The sequence below is a fragment of the Salarias fasciatus genome, chromosome 20 (genome assembly GCF_902148845.1).
Source record: "Salarias fasciatus chromosome 20, fSalaFa1.1, whole genome shotgun sequence".
Taxonomy (NCBI): Eukaryota; Metazoa; Chordata; class Actinopteri; order Blenniiformes; family Blenniidae; genus Salarias; species Salarias fasciatus.
In genome coordinates, this window is record NC_043764.1 from 14057544 (window position 1) to 14082496 (window position 24953).

At 42.4% G+C, this 24953-nt stretch overlaps 1 protein-coding gene across 2 annotated transcripts in view; it reads left to right on the plus strand.

Annotated features, from left to right (window-relative positions):
- Nucleotides 1–24953, plus strand: part of cntn3a.1 (contactin 3a, tandem duplicate 1) — a 74678-nt gene that overhangs the window by 34100 nt on the left and 15625 nt on the right. Inside the window, exons 6-12 of one of the 2 annotated variants that reach the window (XM_030119781.1) lie at nt 5609–5812; nt 6827–6929; nt 7278–7462; nt 10236–10375; nt 15571–15703; nt 18095–18245; nt 24112–24239. In XM_030119781.1, the coding sequence (XP_029975641.1) occupies nt 5609–5812; nt 6827–6929; nt 7278–7462; nt 10236–10375; nt 15571–15703; nt 18095–18245; nt 24112–24239 (1044 nt within the window). The remainder of the gene's footprint in view (nt 1–5608; nt 5813–6826; nt 6930–7277; nt 7463–10235; nt 10376–15570; nt 15704–18094; nt 18246–24111; nt 24240–24953) is intronic. The other variant, XM_030119782.1, reaches the window with a different exon arrangement.

Here is a 24953-nt window from a genome sequence, read left to right on the forward strand (position 1 = left end):
ATCTTCGTCTCAGGATGCTGGAGCAGATCCCCGCTAACTACTGGCAAAAGTTAGGACTGACAAGATATTTGAAATGAAAAGACCCTTTTCTGTTGTGCTGCTGAGCCTCAGTTGGGAGAGTGACTCGTCTTCCAGTCCCAAGGCTGGCGGCCAAGGTCGAGGTTGAGCACTTTGCATTGCAGCTGTTGCTGTTGGTCTGTGTGTGTGTGTGTGTGTTAGTGTGTGTGTATCTTGTGAAGCTCAGTGAGACTGCTAAACAGGTGAAAATGCATAAATGAATAAGAAAACCCAAAACAATGGGAGCACACACCTTGTTGTGTTGAGTTGGGCAGTATCCGCATTTTGACACTGTTCAACCTTCCCCACTTTTTCCCGAGGTTTACGGTATTACTGTGACTGTAGAAAAATCACTTTGTAGCGCTCAGAGGGAGATACCGAAATGTGGGCTTGCACCTTTACCATTCAGAAACTGATTTTTTTTTTTTTTTAATCATATAATGAAACTGATTCTGTTGCTATTTCTAGATATCTCACTATTAAGTGATCGCCCAGCTGTTGAAAACAAACCTCTAACATGGCTGACACAGAGACACACTTTCATGTTCACACACTGATGAAATTAATCAAAAATAGTTGTTTTTGCAGTGGAAGATGACCAGTGCACCCAGGGAACACCGATACATCCACAGGGATAACATTGACTCTCCATCCCGACTCCACGACACAAAGAACAAGAGTATTTGTTTTTTTCAGTGAGGAAGAATCTCCCACAATGCACCAGCTGTCTTGTTAAAGAGAAAACACTATTTTAACGTACTGTACACATTAACAAACTTTGTCAGGTCAAAGAGCAGCACAGTAATTGAATGCTCCGAGATGCATTTTATTCTAATAGAAAAATAAAAAAAACAATCAAAAATAATAGAGGACATCTGTTGCGATTATGTAAAATACAGGGGTCTTCAAAATCCAATATTCATTAACAGCACTTGCAGGCTGTCGACAGTCATTTTATCTGGGTGACGGGTGCGTGATTGGTGTTCCTGGTGAAATGCATTCAAAGTGGGTCAGTTTGCTTCCCTGCAGTTTCTCCTTATAATAAATAAATGCATCCAGACCCTGCGTCTGACAGCAACGCACATGCAGATTTGATCTCCTTGTTGTTGTGATGGATCATAGCTGTGCTCCAGAGACCTACCGAGGAGCCAGGAATGATCCACTTTCTGACGGTGTTTCATCAGAATCAGTCATGTCACGCTCGATTATGCTCATTGACTGAGATTTGTACGATGTTAAGATGAATCATCTCAAGTCTTTTTAACATATTCACTGAAAGGGCTTTCCCTAACAGTAGTGATTTATCCCGTCCAGATTTAGTAACATGCTTCCACGTTCATACGTAGTGGCGCACACCCACACACTTTAGTCACATTCTGAGGTCCGCTTCATTTTGCCTACAATTATGAATGGCATCATTGTACCTGATCTGGCTGTGGATTTATTATCGTAGCTAGAGTTTAATTAGGTTTGTCAGAGAAATAGGCTCAATACCGTCACACCTGAACAAAAAAACCACGAGAAATAACAAGACTGAAACAGATTGTCTGCAAATCAGGACCGTTCAGAAAATACATGAGTACGTGAAGAAAATAAAGCCATTTTCTGCAGATCTGTTACCGCCATGCTTCCATTGTTGCATGTCCGACATGCAGGGAGTCCTGACTGGCATTTCAATGCACTCTCGCAGTATTGGAGAAGTCCGAGGCATGTTCTCATAAAGGGTGACAGGACATAATTCATGATCAGCACAATGCAGTCTTAGACAAGGATCTGCCTCATCTCCCCTTTAAAGGATTTCAATATCCCATGCATGATTCAGGAAGCCATTATTTCATTTTAACGACGCCTCAAAACCCTCAAGACCACTGCAGGAAGTAGTTTGGTGCAGGCAGGATGCTCTAAACCTGTGCAGCCAGTTCCAAGTTGCACTCACCGAATGGCCAAAATACTGTCAGCCATCCAAGAGGCGAGCCCGCAGAAATCTTTCCCTCCTTACTGTACTTTCTATTAGATGTCTGTGTGTCATGTTTTTGCTTTGAGATGCTCTGAATGGCTGTGGTTGGTTCAGTACCTAATGCATCTGACCTCCTTTCGCTAATGGAAACAGGCCTTTCAGATTTACTCAAGGCTGAAATCACTTGTTCTCTCCCTCTATCCAGTGCATCTACCCCAAAACAGAGGCTGCTCGCTGGCCGGCGACAGCGCACATAGCTCGCAGGGATTTCACCCATGTGCGTGACCTAGCCCATTTCATAAAGTGAACTTGTGTGTTATGAATACAGATAGGAACCCCTGGTTTAATGGCTGCTGCCGTCTCGGGAGCAGACTCCTAAGTACAAACTTCGACACAAGTTGTGCACATACTTCCCTTTGATACATAACACACTCGCACAGAACTCCACTCTGCGTTCGGTATGTCCTTGGCCTGTCATGTTCCATTTCTTTTCCCTCTCCTCAGATCATTAAGGGGGGAATTGATGCTGCCTGTTCATTATACAAGGGCTAAATGGAACCGCAATGAAAATCTGCCACTCACTGTCACTCATGATTGCATTATGCCATTACTGCCCATCGGCAGAATGCTCTCAAGTCAAATCATCCGCTACGACCAGTGCTGCTTTCCACTTCCTATTTCCTGCTTCCTGTTTCTCACCATGAATCTTTAACTAACCAATTAGTAACCTCTTATTTGTTGTTGTCCCAGTTTGTTGTGCCTTGCACCTTTGGAAGATATTGTTTTCAAAAACGGGCATTAAATATACATGAGGGCGTTAGGATGAGAGCAGTTATGTATTATTTAGAGGAGAGCAGGATATTACAGCTGTTCTCTTCGTGGGTTCGATGGAAGTTACGGTTGAAAAGTCACCAAGGCGAGCGTGGAGTTCATGACAGTATCCACAAGAGAGACACATCGACGCTGAGACGAAGCTCCTCTTAATGTGTACCTTGGAAGAGACATTGGTGGTCATTAAGGGATTTGCTCAACATTTTGGAAACGCAGCTTTTCATTTTCTCGCCAACAGCTAGAAGAGAGGAAGATTTGATGCCACTCTCATATCTGCTCATTAAAATAAAGCCAGAGGATTCTGATCTGTATATCTCAAAGAGTGAAAACACAAGAAAAGCTTTTCGCAAAACAAAAATACACTTCATATTTAGCATGAGTTTAAGCTGTAACGTGTATTTTCAAGTGCATTTTTAAGAGCCTGATCAGTTGTTTCCAACAATTTCCAGTGTTGTGTTTCAGTGTTTAGTTTTAATATAGTGCCAAACATTATGCTTCGTTTAAACTGATAGAGACACTCTATATTAAACCACTGCAGGGTAAAGCACACACCACTGCACTCCAGGAAGCAGCCAGGTAGCAATTACATGCTGCAGATAGATGGTGGGCATCGGCAGAGATGCTGTATGTACCACAACTCCTTTTTTTATGTGCATTTTCTGAAATCATGTTTTTCAAGCAGTGATAAAGCTCACTAAACAGTTATTAGCAGAACTGTTGTGTAGTACAAATCAAAGATTAATCACTAATGGGAGAAAACCCAGGGAGATGATTCTTCTTTGTTGCGGTGTCTGAGCAGTAATTTATTTCCAAGGTTATTCTTTCAACTGCCAAAACCCAATGGCTTCATGTGAGCACACATATGAAACGAACAAGAAGGTCACACACGAGTTTTTACATGAATTTGCTACCTTTAAGAAACTGTAAGTGCGTCCCTGGCACTGAACCGAGAGGCAGGTGTTATTTCACTGAGAGGTCCAGACTTAGTGTCCTGTTGTGTTCTTGGTTTGCTCGCAAGGTCAGATTGTCCTCTGCTGGTGTAACACACACACACACACACACACACACACACACACACACACACACACACACACACACACAAACAAACGGCCACTCTTTGTCTGATGAAGGGCAGCAGCTCCACATGCCCCTCACAAGCTGTCTCGGGTCACATCTGAAGGCCTAAAAGCACGACGCAGGAAGTCAGAAACAAACAGTCTGACGCAAGTTCAAAGGTCGACGGAGAAAAAAAAAAAGACCAAGAAAGTAAAGTCCGCTTTTCAGTATGGAAACAGAAGGACGGTGAAAAGTACTGGCACGAAGGTGCAAGTGACAATCTGGTCGGGTGTAACTGTTGCATTTCTAGTGAGGGACGATGGAGCAGAGGGGCGGGACAGTCCGGTGACAGCAGGGCGGGCGGAGGCGTCCGCGGGTGAAAGCACGCCAAGCCGAATGAGTAAATTAGCAAACATTTCGGACACACAAGTTGAGAAGATTTCATGCTACTTTTGCGATTTGCTGGGTTTGCAGTAATGTGTCGAAGCCCACACACCCTCTTACCCCCCAAAGAGCAGAGGTGAGGAACACTGAGTCAGTAGATGAGTGTCCGACGCGCGTCTCAATTATTCCCTGTACTGTAGTGCAGAGTCATCGCTTAGACAAGTTTTTACCAGCGGCCAAGATTGCTTTTGGGACAGGGATGCAATATGGTCCACAGCAATCTATCCTTGTGTCAATATGTCAAAACACCATCATTCCTTTTTTATAATGTTACTGATTGTTAGTGCAAAGCCTCTCTGACTGCACTCCATTTGGTTGATAGTACTGGGAGTGTTTCCCAGAAGCTTGTTATCATGGATGATGAATAGCAGACAAGGTGCTTCCATACTGAATAACATGATCTGCAATACATTGGTTTTATTGAGCATTATACAGATTTTTTTTATGCAGGAGCTGCAGCTTAAGGTTTGATTTAAGCTGCCCTGCTGCTGTGTGACAAACACAAGGGCAGATGCGTCTTCTTTCCCTTTTTCCCCCCCACTGTCACTGTGTTTTTAAATTAGTTTTTATTAAGTGATAAATCCCAAGAAAAACTGGAAAATAAAATAAGGAATATAAAATGAAAATAAAATGGGATAATGAAAATAAAGTGATTTTATAGTTACAGGCTAGTTTATAAGAAGCATAAATCAGATCGGCGAATTTCATTAGTCATTTGCGTTTTACATTGCTGTAAAACGTTTTGATGACTGTAAGGCTCTTAGATTTGCAGGTTTACAGCTCGGACTGGTTTTTCTTAATTGGATTTCTTGTCTGACTGGAACCAGCCACGACATTTATCTTCTAACTGTCTTAACCAAGGGTTGTTTTCCATCTGAATGCCTGCTTAGTCATTCAACGACTACTTTCCTCCTCACGTTCTCGCCCACTTCTTGCAGGAAATGCTCCAAAACGCCCCTAACTGTGGTTGCAGATTAAAATTCATTCACATCCCTTCAACATATAGACCCATAAAACGTTTACTGTATGAGGAGAATTTATCCAAGAGTGAGTAAGAGTAATCGCTCTTCAATTATAAATTGTGTTTTTAATCATGGAAGCCTGGCACTCAGTCTGGTCCACTAATTGCTTTATCCCTGAAGGGATCCACTCACTCTGGAAGTGATGAGGCTGCTGATGAAGCCCACATACATAACAAAAGATGACGCATATATACAGAAAGCGGGTTTATGCTCATTCCTGCTCCGTTGTTTTCCTTCACAGAGCTCACCTTCACCTGGATTTTCAACGAGTACCCTTCCTTTGTCATCCAGGACACACGACGGTTTGTGTCCCAGAAGACGGGAAACCTTTACATCGCAAAAGTGGAACCGTCGGACGTGGGCAACTACACGTGCGTGGTCACCAACACGGTGACCAAAACCAGCGTTCAGGGACCACCGACACCCCTGGTCTTGCGGGTTGATGGTATGAAAAATCTTTTTGAGCGCAAAGCAGGGGAATCTTTTCAACCTGTCCGCTGTAAATCGAAGACATTCACTGAATGCAGGATTCAGTAGTTGTGTAATGTCTTGTGTTTAATGCTGCTTTGTGCCTTCACAATGTTTTGCATTGGAGGTGTTCAACTTGAAGACATGGATATTGGTAAAAAAAGTATGATTATAATATTATGTTTAACCACATGCACTGTGCACGTAAAATACAGCTGAAAAAACGCTTCGCCCACATACAGAAAAAAATATTACTTGCTTTTACTTTAATTACATATTAATTCAAATCTTATCTTTGATTTCGTTCAGTGTTTTTCTTTTTCTGTGAGGCACATTGATAAAGTTATAAACTATAATGCAACTAATTTATAGATAAAGTTTATTATAATTGTCATTGTTACTATTACTGTTAGTTATTATTCAATAGCAGTTCTCAATGCTTCATATGATGTAGAAAAGCAATTGAATAATCCTTTCCTGGACTTAAATTTGAAAAGCTATAAATGGCACAACTTGTGTCATATACATGGAATATTTTAATTTTGATCTCTAAAATGTTTTGAAAGTGCTTTTTTTTAATTTTAAGTGCAAAAATTATAATTACAACCTGGTTTAATAATAGGTGAAAAGATAGATAGACTTTTTCTGCTTTTAGCTATTGATTGTATAGATGGAAAACAAATGTTAAGCCTGTACCTCGTTTATGTTTTTAAAATGACTCGCTAAAGGACAGTTTTGGATTCCTCTTCATTCGTTTTTTTTTTTTTTTTTTTTTTTTTTCCAGTAGTCCACCGTCCTCCAGTCCACCATATTTCTGAAAAAAAGGCAATTTTCCTCCATCTTCACAATGCCGACCGTCTCCAAAGATCACCTTGAGAGCTGTGACTTCTCAGCTGGCTTCCGCATGATTTGAGTTTGCCTCATGGTGACCTTCTCGTGCTTCGCTTTGCGTTTGACGGGATCATTCCTGTGTTTCTCTCTGACATCCTAGGTGTGATGGGCGAGTACGAGCCAAAGATCGAAGTGCAGTTTCCCGAAGTCGTCCCAGTTGCTAAAAGTTCAACAGTCAAACTGGAATGTTTTGCACTCGGAAAGTATGTCCCACTGTGCCTTATTATACCACAATTACAGCTTCACCATTAGTTGTTTGCTATACCAGAGGAAGCTGCATGGTAATGCGTGGAGACGGCGTGAAGCGCTTCTGAATGCAGAAGATTTCAGATTCAAATGACTCCTCCTTGTGCTGTAAACACCGAATATACAGAGAAGAAACACCCACCAGTTAATGCTTTATATTAATTGAAAATAGACAAATGTCTCCAATGTTCCTCATTATCCGCTGACATTGTATACGCTCCTTTAGCTCTCCGGCATCCACAGATAAATCAGGATTATATTTCATTTCCTGCCCTTGCTGTGTGCTGTGTCTCCCCTGCCTTCAGCCCTGTGCCAACCATCAGCTGGAGACGAGTGGATGGAGCCTCTTTTGGCAGGAAGGTGGACATAAATAAGGCCAGCGGAGTTTTAGAAATCCCCTATTTCCAGCAGGAGGATGCGGGGATGTATGAATGTGTGGCTGAGAACAGCAGAGGGAGGAACCTGGTTAAAGGGAAGCTGTCTTTCTACGGTGAGTAGGAGGATCGGCTCCCTGATAACTCACCTTACTTCACAGCTCTCGTCTTGAGGTATTAAAAGAAATACTGCATTTGTTCAGCCTGTCAGACGTCTCCCTGGCAGATCATGTGCCCGCGTAGACTCATCAAATCTTCCGCTCGTATTTAAACTCCCGTCAAAGTTCGGCGTGATTGAAAATCCTGGGGGGAAAAGTGCAACCTCAGTGTGAGCCTGGCAAAAAGTTTTATTTGTTGTCATGCAATCTGTAGCTTTTATTAGAGTTCATATATTACTGCATCATATAGTGGAATGTGGCAGTAAATTAACCTATTACCAGTAGTTCATTTCTGACAAGCGTTTTATTGTCCCAGCGGCTAACACGGGGCCGGAGCACAGATTTACACCGCCTCTCTGGGAGAGGCGATTTTTTTTTTTTTTTTTTCTCCCTCCCCAACACTGGACTTATCGCCCATATTCTGAGAAAGCTTTTAATGGCCCTTGATGAAGGATTTTTATGGTTCCTCTCTCCATTATTTTGCAGTTTATTCATTGAAGATGTCTGCCCACGAGGCCCTGTAGGAATATGCTTGACTGAAATCATCAAATCCAGATTTTTCTTTCGCGTGAAGAAGGATCCCTTTGATATGATAATACAGATTTTTTTTCTTTCTTTTTTTTTTTTTTCTGCAGCACCTGTGGGTAATATGAAATGCTCGCAGTACCTGTAGGTAGGCTGTGGATTAAACATGCTTTACTTTAAGCAGTACAGCATCACAAGACAGGGTGTTGACAGTATGGAAGGCTTAAAAGCGAGGCGGAATCGTCCGATGATGTGCTGCCTGCTTTGTAAACAAGGTCATAATGTTTCAGCTGCTCCAGTCGCAAGGCCTCCTGCACCTCTCCTCCGCTGCGGCCGTGTGCAAGTTGCGCCTCTCCTTGTAAGATTTAAGTCCTGTCTCATTTCGAAGCCTCACAGCCTGACCGGCTGCCAGGTGATAAAAATCTGTAATCTCATTTTAAACTCCCATAGACAGGATCTTGTGGGACATCCATCAACTCTATAGAAGAATAGGAGAATCAATATGGCGGCGTGGTACTTGCGACAACCAAACAGTGCGGACACAGTAAGAATAAAGGGTGGCCTGTTTTCGATTTCCCACTTAATTGTCCTTCTGTAGTTCCAGGGGATCCAAGAAATTAGATCATGGTCCAACAGTTTAGCGCATTTGAATGGACTCAGATACAATCGGCAGCCGCTCGCGCGAGCTCTCCCCTTCCATTATGTTATCTCTGACCGTCTCATTTGTAATGTTGTTAACTGGGCGCTGCGAAGTAATTGTTACTCAGTAGTGATGCATTTTCAATACCGAATGTATTTATTATGCCGAAATGTATTTACTTTTCACACACCGAACATTAAGGAGAGCCTTTTCTAACAGCAAAATGGCAAAATAGTATATTTTACTGCCTCTCAGCCACATTTTTAATTAAATTTTTGAGTCTGAATCTGTTCCTCTGGACTAAAATGTACTTCAGGGAAGTCAGGGACAACTAAATAAACAGGACAATGCAATTCCACCCAAAAATTGCTGTTAATCTATATCAGAAGATAATTTATTTTCATTGGGAATTTAAAAATGTTTAGCAGTTCAAACATGCAGTTTGAACACACCTGGTTTTCTCTTCTCAGTCCAGCTTCCTCCAACCATCCACAAACATGAGTGTGGGGCTAACTGAGTACAGTTCATAAGGGAGTGTGTGTTTGCTCAGTGATGAACCGGTGACCTGTCAGGGGTGTATCCTGCCTTTGCCAATCATCAGCTGGGATTGGCTCAGTCCCAAAATAAAACTGTAAAGAAGATGGATGGGTCGTAATAAATATTAATGCAAATCCTGTTCCGATCCTTTTCTGAGTGCGGTACAAGACACTGCAGTTAATTCAAACAGATTCCACAGACACAGTGAAGCTGTAATATTATGGGAACTTGTTTCATGCATAAAGAGACTGAATTTCATCTGAAATACCTTTTAAGTCGCTGCGTGTAGGCGAGTGTTTTTCCCTGCTCAGACGTCCTTGACCCTTAATGTGTCATGGATACTGAAAATTAATTGCATTATTATTGTTATTAACATCATTATATTATCAAAGTAACGCAGGTTGACAAGCTACAAGGCGGCCTCACCCACCTTTTCTGCCGTTCCCCTTGACCCTGCCGGGGCATCCTGTATTTATGTGGGTACTTCACAGGTTTCATAAATCTTCTTACCCTGTTGCCAGAGGTAAGGCGGTAGTCACTGATGTGACGGGACGACACCAGCAGAAATATTGAGCAGTTTTTATTAACTGCCCTCTAATGTTTTAAGTGTCATTAAGCGGGACTAATACGGCATTAACCAGTTTGATTGAAAAAGGAAAGGAATTACAGCAGTGTAAATGTTAGCCTTATATAAGAAATATGCTTCCTGTGAATCTTCATTACTATAAAAGGATCTTATCAGCAGAAACTGGTTGAACAAAATACCAATAGGTTGTTGCTGGACTTCGAAACCTGATTGGTCTCGGATCATTCACTGTTGATTTTTTTCTTAACCTCATACACCTGTTTTCATTTATATATTTCCCAACTAAAGGTCAGATCCAGGTTAATTGGAAGTGGATTTATGATTTGTGTCTTTAGCCACTTCTTTAATGAACTAATCGCCCGCCTGGTTGCCTCATTGATTTATTTGGGAACTGGCTGGGTGTGCTGCTGTTTGTTTACAGTGTGTGTTTCGTGACCTTACAGCTGCACCTCACTTGACTGAAAAGCCTCAGGACGTGCAGAAGACCATTGATGACAGTCTGGTGTGGGAATGCAAAGCCAGCGCCAAACCGAAGCCGTCGTACCGCTGGCTGAAGAACGGGGAGTCCCTGGACCCCATGGAGGTTGTTTTTTTTTTTTTAGTTCTCTTGTTCAGGGCCTTCCTGTGTGGCGATTGATGAAATGTACATTTTCTCTGCTTTTCTGTTCGTACTCTTGCTTTCCCCCATAACCCGAAGGCATGCATGTTCTGGTAAATGTTGACAAAGTGTATACAAGTGGAGCGATTGCAGATCTGCCTGTAGACTGATAACCTGTCCCAGGTGTATTTTGTGAAATCGGTAAGTTGTCACAAGGTTGAGTTTTTCACTATTTAGTATTAGAGAAATCTTCTTTTAAGTTGAAAACTAGTTTTTGTCCCTCTTGTTGCACATATGGCCCATTTTGAACAAGTAATGACAGCCTGGTTATCTAAACAGCCACACCCTCACATCTTTTTTCTTTTTGCTAAGGAGTACAAGAACATTTAGTTCAATTGTTCTTCTTTTTTTTTTTAAACCTGAAAATGTTAAGCCATGCAAAAAAAAAAAAAAAAAAAAAAAGAAGGAACAACTTCAACATTTATGCAAATTTTAATGACGACTCCTGATCGGGGTTCATCCTCCCACACTTTGAGAACCCCTGGGTTCATTGATTGTCTTCACTGGCCTGCTCAGTGTTTACCTTGCATTTTGCCCCTTTGTCGGCTTAAATTGGCTTCAGATATCTGTGAACTTTTGTAACAGAGCTATAGAAGGTGGTTAGATGAATGTAGACATTTGCAATACTCCTGCTTATTATACACTACTGTGCCTCCAAAAGCACAACAAAGGGGGGAAAATAACAGCAAAATAAAAGAAAAGAAGGAAGTAAAAGCTGAGACAATTGTGCCAGGTGCCGTCACACGATCAGATAATCAGTCAAGAGTGTTTACCACCTTTTCAAATTGCTTTGCCAAATAATGGGGATTGTTGTCGAACAGATTTAATTACACTAATCCAATAGGGACTGAGTTTCAAAACCACTCAATTGGTCTGAATTTTGGTCGTGCAAATCGCCTGCTGATCGAAATCCGCCCCGGAGCTTTTGTTCCACCGCGATGCATGTTTTCCTTTGCAGGCCATATTTTGAGCGGTTGTAGAAATGTCATGCATATTTTTACTTTCATTAATGGTTGTGCAGGTCTGAGCTAGAGGCTATGAGAGGGTCTCGGAACACACCGTCATAAGATTTGCTGTTAATCAACGTCTTACAAAGTCTTACAGTGGTTAGTGAATGGTACGATTGCTGAAAGGCTCAATTTGCTCGGCTTTTGCTTTGAGTAGAAAAAAATGATTCTGACAAACAACCCCTGAAGCACTTCTACGATCGCAGATGAGCATAATTTTGAGGACACAATGAAAGATGATATAACTACAGTTGATTCAGACCCATCTTATGTAAAGGATGCATAATGTGGGACTGCACTATTTGTTGGATTCATTTTGGGAGCAAAAACTGCCTCCAACTCATAGGATTGTACTTGGCAAGAACACGTCACTTTGAAATGGCTGTATTTCCTAGGGACTAAATCTGGCATGAAAAAGAAGTGCGTGTGTGTGTGTGTGTGTGTGTGTGTGTGTGTGTGTGTGTGTGTGTGTGTGTGTGTGTGTGTGTGTGTGTGTGTGTTGAAGCAGGGTGTTTGTATGTGTTTTCACACGGAAGCCAAAGTGATGCCATTTTCTGCCTGTCATCAACCGGGGACTTTGCCGACAATTCGGTGCTCAATCTCTCCTATCTGCTACTCTCAATTTTATCATTAAGTCTCTTTTCTCTCGGGAGGGTGAAAAATGCCTTATCATCCAAAGTGCATTTCACATTTAGGCAATTTGCCTTGTTTTGTGTTATTGTGCTGCTGAAGTGAGTGTGCTTTCTGCCTAAAAAGACTGGCTCCAGTGAATCACAGTCGCAGATCGCGGCTGTGTTTGGTTGGGTAATGAGCCCAAAACTGGACTGTTGCTGTTTTGTTGGACATGTGTTTAAAGGGGGCAGGTGGCTTTTGTTTTCTGGAACTTAGATGGAGAGCCGAGATAATACCCAAAATCTGCGGCACTTTAATTAGAGAGCCGAATGTTAATGCACGTGCGCCGAGGAAGATTACTGGGTTTCGCACTAAGTGCTTTGCCATTAAGACGCAGAAGTAGTGACGAACAAATCTTTTATGTGCAGCCACTCAAATTTTAATCTGCATAAGTAGGCCTCACTGTCACAAACACTTCCGTCCATTATTTTAGTTCATTCTGAAGGGCTGACAAAGGTCACCTTTTCTATTTGCCACACATCTTTAACCACAGGAAACCCTCATCGCTCCACCTTGCGCATCTCCCTTATTGATTTGTAAATAACATTGTAAAAATTCCTTTGGCAGGTGGCCAAGGTAACATATTCACCGTACATGGGGCTATATTAATGAGGTGGGGTGTTACCATTTTCAAAATGCCACCGTCAACCGCGGCTACAGTAAATCAATTTCCAAACCCAAAGGTCAGCAATGTAGAGAGAGAGGGAGACGGAGAAGAAGGCCAAGGGGGCCATTTGTTATTCCTCATTAGAATGGATCAGTCCCCTCCCTCTCTGTCTCCCACTCTCTCTCTGTATACCTCCGTCGGTCACTTTCTCTTGCTCCCTTTCAAGCCTTTTTCCACCCGTTTTCCTTCTCTCTTCCTCTGCCTCATTTTGGGCTCTCTCCAAGGGAATTAAATGGCACAGAGGAGGCCTGTCACTTCAAAATGTCACCCCGACGAAACAAGGACCCACTCATGCTTGTATTTTTCTCTAACAACCCCCCCCAACACACACACACACACACACACACACACACACACACACACACACACACACACACACACACACACTCACACACACACAACCCAAACGCCAGTCACCCTTTACCTATACATGTGAGTGTGTTTTTCCTACATTCGACCTCCAAAGTCCACGACCTGCCATCAGCAGAGACTCTGTTGTTGTTACGTACACTCAGTTCACCTACTTCAATAAGCGATCGAATATTCACATCCAGAGGAACCATCGAGCGCCGTGACTTGCGTTTTTACAGCTTGATACACTGCTGGTATCAGAGAGGAGTCCAGCGTAATTAAAGATGGTTATAAAGCAGCTGAGTTCCACCATTTCTCTCCCGCGTTAAAGAGATTAGGATGGAGCCGCCACTGAGTCTCTGAGGGTTTCTCAACAGGGCAGTGGCAAAGTGTGGCAACGGCTCGTGCACTCACGCACATCGCATTCATCTGACTCGTCCCTCTGGGCCACTGCACTGCATAACCTGAAAAGGACCATCTATCATCTATTCAGAGCCTCCGCTGCCACTGGCTCTCCTCCTCTCTTTATAGCCTCTTTTCCTTTGAGCCTACATGTTAGCACGCCCTGCTAGCCAAAAATCCCCGGGTGCTCGCGGAGTTCCACTTGGAAACCGCTGCATCCGCACACACCCAGGACCCCCCCTCTGGCGGTGGCATCAGCTCCAGATCAACCACGCGTCCGTCCTGTGAGCGGCGCCTCGGAAAGAACTCCATTTGAAGATCCCGGGCGGTGCGACCGGCCGGCTGGCGTTAAGGGACGCGTCTTGTCTTTTCAAGTGGCGATGGCTGTAATGATTCCTGACGACGGACAGACTGACGGCGGGACCCTCTGGACTGCTTTGTCACTGACATTAAAAGGTCCAGCGACACTCAATGGAAAGATCAAGGGCAAGAACAATGAGTGCTGCCACACTTAAATTGACATAACTATAAAAAGAAGGCAGAAAGTCGTAGCTGTGGTGAAGGACAAACTTTATTTTATTTTTCTGATGTACTGTGTGTAGGTGTTCCTCAGATTGCTTGTTTTCTGTTTTTTAAACACCGTCACATGCTGAGTATTTTCTCTCTGCCTCCCAACTCTCTGTGATAGTTGTTGGAGTAGAAAAAAAAAAATGCTGCGTGCTGCAGTCCTGACCGAATCCTCTGAGGTTTGGTTCCAGCCATCTTTTGATAATGTCTCAGTGCCATGCTAAGCAGAGGGGGGTTACATCTACTCACTGTGGGCCTGGGGGAACACAGAAAATTAACACTGTTTCAATTATCACACCCCCGGAGAGAGAAAAAAAAAACTGTGGCTAAAGCTTGATTTAAATCAGGTCATTTATCAGTATGAACACACTTGCTGTTGTAGTACTTAAAATGTCCATATATAGACCTAATTACCCACCTCTAAGTGGTTCTAGTCCATAATTCCATTATCATATAGTATACCTACTTGTTATTGCACTAATTGGACTGTTTGTACAGTTTCCTATAAAAAGGTATGACACATTTTGAAGGCAGAGCATCTTTAAAAAATGCAAGTAGATTAAAGGGCAGTGGTCCACGGAGTTTAAAGTCAACACAAACTAAAAATTTTACATGACTTTATATCCACCCTGGGGCTGCAGTCAGGCCAATTTAGTCTAAGTGCAGCTCCAAACAAGATGCCATGAGAACATAGTTAAAGACTCAGTAGTTAACTGAGAAGTAACACGATTTGTATTGACCTTTTTCCTGTCTGTGACTCATAGATATATATATTAAAAAAAAAAGCAGTGATGATAACAACCATTGAAAATACAGTAACGCCACTAAGTAAAAAACATAAAATGTCCTAAGGTGAAGAAATAATTGGTAGTTTTAATGTCCTCACGATTTTTTCCTGCCTGTCGTTGTGTCACTGCTGTAGTCTCCACATGATTACAGTAAATCATCATCCAACGGTGCAGAAATGCCGACACGATGAGCTCTTTTGTCCTGTGTGAATATTTCATTGAGGTGAGCGTAGATGGAGGAGGAAACGAGACTGTTAAACATGTATTTTAATAGGAAAAAGTGCAAGTACATAAAAAAAAAATAATTAAAAAGATTAAATGCTGAATTTAGTTAGCAAATTATTATCTGATAAATTGCATGTTTAGAAAAAATGTGTTGTGACAAGTCCACATGCCGCTAATGTAGTTGTTATCACAAGAAAAACTGATAAAAGCAGTGGCTGTAAGTACTTTAAGAGCAAGCAGTGCGTCGCTAAACACTAAAATCATCTTGATTAGTTGTTAACCTTGGAATAGGGTGAGTTTCACGCCTCAAGGCAACCGAACACACACCTTTTGCTGCAGCTCCGAACTCTCTGAACCTTTTCAGTGTCTGGTATCAGGTTTACATGGCTGCTTCCCTCTCTGAAGTTAAATACGTGTGTGTGTGTGTGTGTTTGTGTTCAGCAGGACAGAATTCAGGTGAATAACGGACTGCTGACGATCAGCAGCTTGAATCTGGCCGACGTCGGCATGTACCAGTGTGTGGCGGAGAACAAGCATGGCCGAATCTTCACCAACGCCGAGCTGCGGGTCATCGGTAAGACGGCGTGCTGATTCCTCAGAATACACACAACCAGGTCAACTGTACCTGTCTTACATCCACAACGATTATGACAGAGTATCTGCTCGACGTCTACGATTTTGGCAGCTCGATTACCAAAAGATTCACATTTCTTCAAAAAAGCAACTTTTTCTTTCATATTTTTAGGACAAGGACACACCGTTCAAAATCTTTCACAATGAAAGAATTGACCTGCAATGAATGCTGTCGAAGTTGAACTGACTGGTTTGCTTGAAAAAGATTAATTATATGCATTGATCCAAGCAGGAGATCTCCCTATATTAAATTCTCCAGGTTCCATGACTTGATAGAAAATGATTGAATTTTGCAGTGTTTGCAAATTACTGCTATCAAATAATTAATAGATTTCAAATTGATATTTGTTTTCAGTAAAGCATGTTCACAATGACTGTATCTCCATATGTTCATTTAAAGTTCACAACTATGAAAGCTGTATCAAGATTTTAAAAAAAAATCATGCTTAGTATGAGTTTTCTGAGGTTTAGGAAGCTGAGATAATTGAACTACAACCTTCTCCTAATGAAACAATGTGTTGCTCATCTATAGAAGATTAATTCATACATGGCGCCGATTTACTGTTGTAGAAATTAAATGCAAACGCTTACAGGGACAAAAGAAAACCTCAGTCGCAGCACTTTGTTGTGACAGTTTGACACAAATGCATTTTTAAAACAAAAAGTAAAGGTCTGAGTCTGTCAAAGCCACTTAACCTCATGTTGCAGCAGCTTGAGATGCTTTGTCTTCTGAAACACGAATAACTGTGATTGGCAGCACAACATTAAAGGACTTCCTGTATGCAGGCAGAGCTGATGCAGCTCGCAGAGCCACTTGGCAGCTTGAAATGACCGGCCGTACATGCACAGGCTTAAAAACAGATCAGTCAGTGTGGGAGGGAAAAATTGATGCACCATCAACTCTCATCTACTTCATCCTGATGTATATTAGAAGTTATGGGGCTGCAAATGCTTGACAGTCAAACAAAAGCTTTATGGATTTTGCAGCTCTGTTGTAAAGTATTATTGAAGCAGAAAATGATCTGACAAAATTCGAAGGAAAACAACTTACTGGGATAGTCATTGCTTATGAATTCATAGCTACTAGATTGAGGACTAAAAGTGGAGCCAGAAATTTGGGCTCAACTAAAATTAAAAGCAGAAAGGCTGTCTGTAATCAAAAAGAAAACTGATCTTTTCAAAACAATTCAAAGGTGAACTACCTGTAATTGCCCTGTCAATAACAGGTATTCAATATGTCTGTATTTGAAGCACATAAGGATTATTCAATCACATTTTGGTCATTTGTTTGGTGAATAAACATAGATATTAAAGCAACAGTTGTCTCTGTTAAAATAAATAAATGTGGGCTACAACACTGAAACTCCAAAAATTTGCAAACGAACAGTTTTAAATGTTTTTAAGGAATTTATATCTTAATCAGGTTCTAATCTCAGGAATAAAATGTGATAGACACTTCTTATTCATGTTAAACGTGCCCCCTCCCTGCCCAATTGATTAAAGGGTCTGCTTAAATCTGTATTTTCCTTTAACATTATGAGCAGATTTCTGAGAAACCGTAACTCCTACTTGACCTTTGTGTTCATATGAGCTCCACGCATGTGAGGAAAAAAAGACTGATGTCTGATAAATACCTGCTGTATGGCTGGGAAAAAAAATACTGGCTTTATAGTGCCAAGTTATAAGTGCGGTGTGCATTGTGTGCCTGAGTACATGTGTAGCATCTTGTGTACTGGTGTGTGTGCACGTGCGCCGGCGTACGCTGGCAGGTGCTCAGCCGTGTCGCTGGCGCCAGGCTGTGCATTCGCTTTGAAGAGCTTTCTGCTGAGTCGGTGTGCATACAAAACAGCTCCAGACGACGGCGCCTTAGTAATTAAGGCCTAAAGGAGCTGCAACAAAGTCTCCTTCTCGTTTTACATTCCCCCATTCTTGCTTGGAAGCCCTATGGCTTAATTCTCGACGCATAATGTCTTTCTAAGGAAAATTCATGGAATTGGAAATAAAAAAACTACCATTCTTTGTTCATAAAATGTGTTCTTGATGTACCATGTCTGCCCACTTTGCATTTATAGGTGCATTAGAGTCTGTCTGCATGTGTGTGTATGTGTGTAGAGAGAGGATGTTGGGGGGGGGGGGGTGACCTGCCTAATGGATGGAGTGACCTGCATGTTTTAGGAAGCTCCTCCATTCTCTTCCGCAGCAGCTCTACTCCCCTCGCTCATCCGGCTCCTCTTCTCTGTCAGTAAATTAAACCTCTCGATTCTTTTTCTCCCCCCCTCCTCCATCTCCCTCACGAATATTCACATCTGTCTCTCTCCGCTCGCCCCATCAGCCATCGCTCCGGACTTCTCCCAGAACTTGTTGAAGGCGCAGACTTTGGCTCGCCAGGGCGGCGATGTCCTGATCGAATGCAAGCCGAGGATGTCTCCTCGGGGCGTGATCTCCTGGAGAAAGGGGAAGGAAGCCCTGAGAGAGAGCCACAGGTAACCCGGGTTTCTTTCCACGGAGCTGTAAACGCATTGTGTGCGGGAGCACAGTTGTTTAGTTTGTCTGCTCTACTTGCAGCGCAGCATTTCATCGACTTGTTATTTTATTTTTCCCTACTTGATATTCATGGTGACAAACTGCAAAGAGCAGAATCACAGTGTGACACAATACAATTTGAATTGCATAACACGTTCCTCGCTCCAGCACTCTCCCCCTGCTATCTACATTTCTTCCCTGAGCTGCATTGTGCGTTGCTCCTGTGGCATTGCTCAGACCTGGTTTCTGCACTGTTTACTTAAGGTAATTGGGCGTTCCTAGACTGCGGCACATGGATCGATGCGCTGATCCATCAGCTCATTAGCGCCGTGTAAGGCCTGGAGGGTCATTAGAGCACGAGGCACACGATGATCCAGACCCACCATTGAGACATGGAAGAAGTGGATGAAATCCCCAAAAGCACTGATCGATGGACGGCTGCTGAACATACATTCTCTTGCGATAGTGCTGGTGACACCGGGGGAACCGGCCGGACACCTTGTTTTATTAGAAATCAGGTTAAGTACAGATCAATGCAATACCTCTGTGTGCTGAAGACGAGGTGGAAGAGGAAAAACAAACGTTAATCAGACAAGAAAAACCAATTGTCCTCCTGAAGACATAATGCCGGTCTAGGAAGTTGCGCCGTATGTCGCGAGTCGCTGATCGGGATTTATACTGTTTGTTCTCACACTGATGCAGATTCGGTGCACGGCAGCTTTAGACAACGTGGCCTTCCTTTGATTGGCCATTCTTCAACGCAAGGCTGAGCGATCTGTTCAAACACAAAGTCTGCTGCACACACACAGTCACAGGAAATATAGAGCTTTTCTGAAATGTCGCCATATTTGTTCGATTTCCACAGCTCTCTCCCAAGCCCCAAACATTCAGCATGATTAAATGGGACGAAACTGAAACCGCCTGATGTGTGATTGCACCTTAATTGTTGCTCTGCCAGGTTAGGTACTTTTCTCTGAGTGTTAATTTCCAGGTGAGCTATAACGATCTCTCAAACGCACAATATTTTCTCCAGAAATCACTGACTTCCTGGGCCACAACGTCTTTACTTTGCTCTGGAATGTGGCGGTAGGAGGCAAAGCACACCTGCTGGCGCGCGGTGATGGAGTGGGGCTCCGCGTTTCTCATTTGATGTGGGATTAATTGTTCGACTGGCTCAGCAGCTTTTCCACATCTAACCCCTGGGATATCTATCCTCACCACAGAGGGGGTGCTGCAGGTTCAGTCGTGTCTCCCCTCCACCTGCCAGACGGCATGTTGGGGAAACTAAAGGTGCGCGGAGATTGTTAATAACAATGCCCGGCTAAGAACGTTTGAGATATTTCATTTGTGAGCGTGCAGCAAATTCAGCACCGGTGTGGCGTGTGTTGCAGACACCTGCTAAACGTTGGGCGAAGCTTGCAGATTTATCATCCTCTAAAAGCACAGAGAGGGAATTGCATACATTCTCTGCAACGTGCATTATCAATCGTGCCCATAAAGGGGAGATTTCCCTTATGAGATTTAATGTTACAGCCCTGCCCTGAAGTGTGCGTGCCGCATGCAAGACGTTAGGTTTTGACATCGTTGCAGCATCTCTGGCAAGCCTATTCCCGCGTTCCTGGCTCGTTAGCGTTTTACTTCCCTCCATATTGAAATGGGGCTGTTACCAATGCTATTACAGCTGTGGCACAACACTAATCCATCCCACTGGCTCAACGGAAGGACCAATAATTCCTTCTAATCTTCCAGGGATAATGTTTTCAAGGATCTGGAGTATAAGAAAACAAATCAACGAAGAACAAGGCAGGGATCTGATTAGTTAATGAAATCATGCATGTGCTGTACCTGCGTCAGCTCATATCACGGGCGTGTGTAACAGGATGAGGGCCACCGTGCACTTATCCGGGCAACTCTGAGGTTAACGATAAAGTGCTTACCCTAATTTAATTGTGCTGCTGACCACTGCCAGCAATTGCATACAGGAGATAGCTTTTAGAAATATTACCTTTACGTTGAGCCGCCGTGTGTCGGATTGTTAGGGTAAGTGGATGGTATTGCTCCATCATATAATACGAACCATTTTATAAACCTGACACTAACACAGCGAGAGCCTCTCTCCAGCTGCCAGAGCAGAGTGAGAGAGAGCGTCAGGAGTGACTGAAATACTCAGTGCATGGGAATACTGCAGTTCCTGGTAATATACTGACTTAATTATGCAATCCTTCGTAAGTGGTTGAAATAATGATCTTCATTTACACCCTCCTGGTTTTGTTGCACCGTGGAGAAACAGAGCAGGCTTTTAGATTACAACCAGTAGCTCACTTTGACGCCGGCCAGTAAGGTTCAAGTAAAGTGCCTGTTTACTATATCACACTGTTCCAGCTTTTATGTACCCCACAAATTTTGCCAATACCTTAATTGCTCCAGGGCAACCTTTAAGAGAAACGGGAACAAAGTGAAAGCGCTTCAGATGGATAATGCCCCTCACATCTTTATCTTGCGCCGTCCTTTTGTAGCTTTGCTGAGGAGGAAGCCTGACATAGGCTACTGCACAGTTTAATGGCGAGCCTTATCCCTGTGACATCTCATATCCATAACTCTTTGTTATAGGCCATTACAAAGGAAGCCCTCAGTTCACTTAGGAGAATATACCCCCGGCTCCGCGGGGAGCGGGCACAGTAATGCGTTTTAATTCTTCCAGCCTTTAAAGTGACACAGGTCATTTTTGATCATTTTAGGAGGTCCACGCTGCCTTGGAGGGATTTTTCACAGCGCAGTGTTCAAGTTCTCCCTCCGAACTGGCCACATTAAAACACTATAGCGTTCACCCATTACCACCCCATGTGCAGTTTAAAGGATTAGGTGTTGGCTGCGAGGGAGGATTTGCAAGGCAAAGCAATGCATTGATGGGGGTAATTAGCTTCTAAGGAGACAAATGTAGTCGGGATTTCGCTGAAAGATAACATCACAAATTGTTGGGATATAATTCGATCAGATTGGCGTGACCTTTCCTGTTCGGCGAAATGAACTGCAAAGAGATTTTTCCACTGGAGCCTTGTCTTTGTAAAAAACAAAGATGAAGCTGTAGCATTTTCTGCTTTGCATCCATTAGAGTTGTCAATAACACTTTTCTCCTACAGGCACTGAATGTTTATTCAGTGTTGCTACTTTCTTTGACAAATTACTCCTCGGTGCAGAAATCCCAACACATTGTAATGGTTGTGACTATCCTCCCTTTGTCATATAAACTCCGAGCATCGAGAATCAGAGGGTAGCGACTGTTTCATATCATGCAATATTAATTCTGTGCTCATGAGGCTTAATGGTTTTTGCATGTTGGCAATAACTTTGATAACACCAGGCCAAATTAATTATTAGTTCAGCAAGCAGTAGCTGCCTTGTTACCACGAGGGGATTTGTTTTTAGCGCTGTGATATTTTATTGATTCCTGTAGGGAGTTTTCCTTCATGTCTGCCCCCTCTGGGGAGAGGCGGGCTGCTGGAGAGTGAGTTGCTTGAGGACATGGCAGCCAGGCAGGCTCCCAGCTGCACGGCGACAAGTGAAAGATGGGCTCTGCAACAACTAACCTGCCTCGCGGATTATTTGTAGTCTCCAGAGGCAACACAACCGATCGTGATCATCTTTGAGATGATTGACCTCTTGTTTTTCTGTACTCACTGCACACCTGTGATTTTTTTTTTTTTCTAAATATATTGATTTTAGATCAGCTGAAATTATTGAGAAGCAATTTGCTTTCCTGATAATATGAAGATCAAATAAAATCAATAAAAAGAAGGGAAAAGTCAGCGGACTGGACAAATGTAGCACCTGTTAAATCAATCATAACACAGACAGAAAGTAAACATGGTAATCACTCTCTCCACAAACATGCATTTCAGGCTAATTGGCGACTCAAACATTGCCTGTAGGTGTAAATGTGAGTGTTTGTGGTTTGCTTTGTGATGCACCAACAAGCAGTTCGGGGTGTCTCCAGACATAGTCCAACCCTAATAGGTAAAGAAAGAAAGATGGATGTGCTGTAGATTTTAAGGCATCCACCTGACAAGTCTTTGTTTTAAATGACAGCTTATTATTATTTAAGTTAAAAGGTGGAAATAGACATGCACAGATCTCTGGGTAACACTCTGTCAGGTAAAATAACTCAAACAAGCAAAATCTCCAGTCTTCTTTTGAGACGTGTTGATCGACTCCCTCCAGCAATTACACAGATCAAATGATAGAGGAAATGTGTTTTTCAGAACGAGCCAGGATGCCTTGATAAGAGAGAGGACAAAAGGATCAAACATGAACTGTACTTTTTTTTTCAAACTGAATGATTTTTTTTGACACATTAAATCAAGCTATTATTAGTGATATCTCAGCATGTTTTGATAAAATGTTGGCTTGAAATAAATGGCTCTGTGGCACTCTGCATTCTGAACACATGAATAAATGCTTTTAGCTTTTATTTTGTGCAGCATGTGGCCACTCTTTCACTGAAACTTTTTTTGTTTTGTGGGGGAGGGGCGTGCCAGAGTGAATTAATCAAACCATTTATGCTATTATTGTGAAGCGCTCTAACCTGTGGCCCTGTCATTTCTCGCTCTTTTGTAACATGTTGGGTTGTCTCGGGCTTCCGTGCATCTCACCAAACAAACTTCCCACTCAAATGTTTTCTTCTTTTATTCTCTAACCTTGACTGTGATCAAAATACACCAAAAGTGCAGCGAGATGAATATCGTTACGCATATTTTCTTAGAGTTATTTGTCCCCCTGTTTTTGCACGCGCTCGTCAAGGCCTTATTGACTCTGACGTGTTTTAAGGATTCTGCTTTAACTGATTTCAGGGCTCTCGGAGCGGGCAGCAGCCTTTCAGAGGGTTCATTTGGAAACTTTTAAGTTTTCCTCCTCTTGTTACTCTGTCAATGTTTAAAATAGCAGAGGAAAAAGTTGAAGGACTGTAGGTATATTCGCTTGGTTTTCCGTCAGAACATTAATGATAACTGTGGGAATTATGCAGGAGAATCTGAATAGATTAAGTGGAAACTAAATCTGAATTTAGTCAAACGAGGCCTCTGGACACCCGTGACAAAAAATATTTTTACTTCTCAGCCTCATCACTGTGTAAAGACCTGCTGGAAGAATTGTCCTCATACACCTTTTGCAAAATCCCATGATCTATATTTACTGATTTTTATTGTATCATGTTGTTTTGAATTGCATTTTATCTTATATGGAAATTCTGCTTATTTTGAATTCTTAAAGGACTTTGTGACTTTTGTGTAAACAGTAGTTTCTGAGTGACGTTATTATAGTGAATGTTTCTGCACAGAAATTTACAGGCGAAATCCAAACGATACACAACACAAATGGATTCAAGCATTAGAGCCACGTTTTAATCTGCTGCTAAATTTTCATATCCTGTCTTTTATGTGGGAGACAGTTTGGCGAATGGTGCAGAGTAAAGAGTTAATTTGCAAATAATCACCATCAGGTGTCACAAGGTCAAGCCTGGCTTTTTTAAAGTATTCGTACTTCATCTTCACATCCCTCTCAATGTCCACGTGAACTCAAAATAAAACTTTGTTTTTGATAAAAATTACTTCAGACTGTTCTTATCACTGCATCTCCTCGTGCCGCCCTCCCACAGATGTCAACACCAAGGCACACCAAGATGATTACATTTCTCTGAGACTTTATCCTGGAGAAACTTCTGACTTCTCCAAATCCAGGCAGCAGCTAAAATTATTGAAAACTGTTTCCTGTTATTCATCTGAAGTATCTATATCTAAAAGTGTTAAAGAAATGATTTTCCCCTTCCCGTAGAGTCATGGTGTTGGATAACGGAAGCTTACGGATTTCTAACGTCACCAAACTGGACGCGGGAATCTACACTTGTGTCGCCCGGAACCAGTTCGGAGTGGCGAGCAGCGCTGGCAGCCTTTTGGTTAAAGGTAAGATATTACTGTTCTCGGCTCCAAACATCAGACTTAATTAACCGAACGGCAGCTGGATATTGCTTTTTATGTTCTTTACTATATCCTCATTAGTTGTTACCTTGGCAACGGCGTCTCTTACACCATGCACTTAGAAATACGGGCGCAACTAAATCCAATTATAAGGATAGAATCCTAACAGAGTTAATAAGGCTTAATATTTGAAGAATGAAGGAGTATTTACTTTTTTTCTGCTGTCACATATTAGAAGTGATGTTTTTTTATGTTGTTGAAGCTTTTGTTTTAATTAATCAGAACATTAATCCTCCAGGTTTTTTGTCACCCAGCCTTTTAAATGAACTGACAGATCATTTACTGCGCTATTGTAACGCCAAACAAATAACGTGGCATTCCTCACGAAGAGATACGACCCACCCGAGCTGCATTTCGAAATTAACTCGGCAGCGTTTATGGCCAAACCGTGAAGGATGCGCGCTATTAAGACTCATCTTACCTGACAGATCTGTAGTCCAATTAGTTGACTGACGGCGGTTTGAGGAAGCGAGAGAACAAGGCTCTCCGCATTCGTGCTCTGCGATGTTTAATTCATAGTTTTTTTTTTTCTTACGCGGTGGCTCATAGGCACGCTCAGTTTGTTTAAGATTTCACTTCATTTAAATCACACACACTTCTGCAGAGCAAGGAATTTTCCTAGCCTTTTCTAAAGAGCAG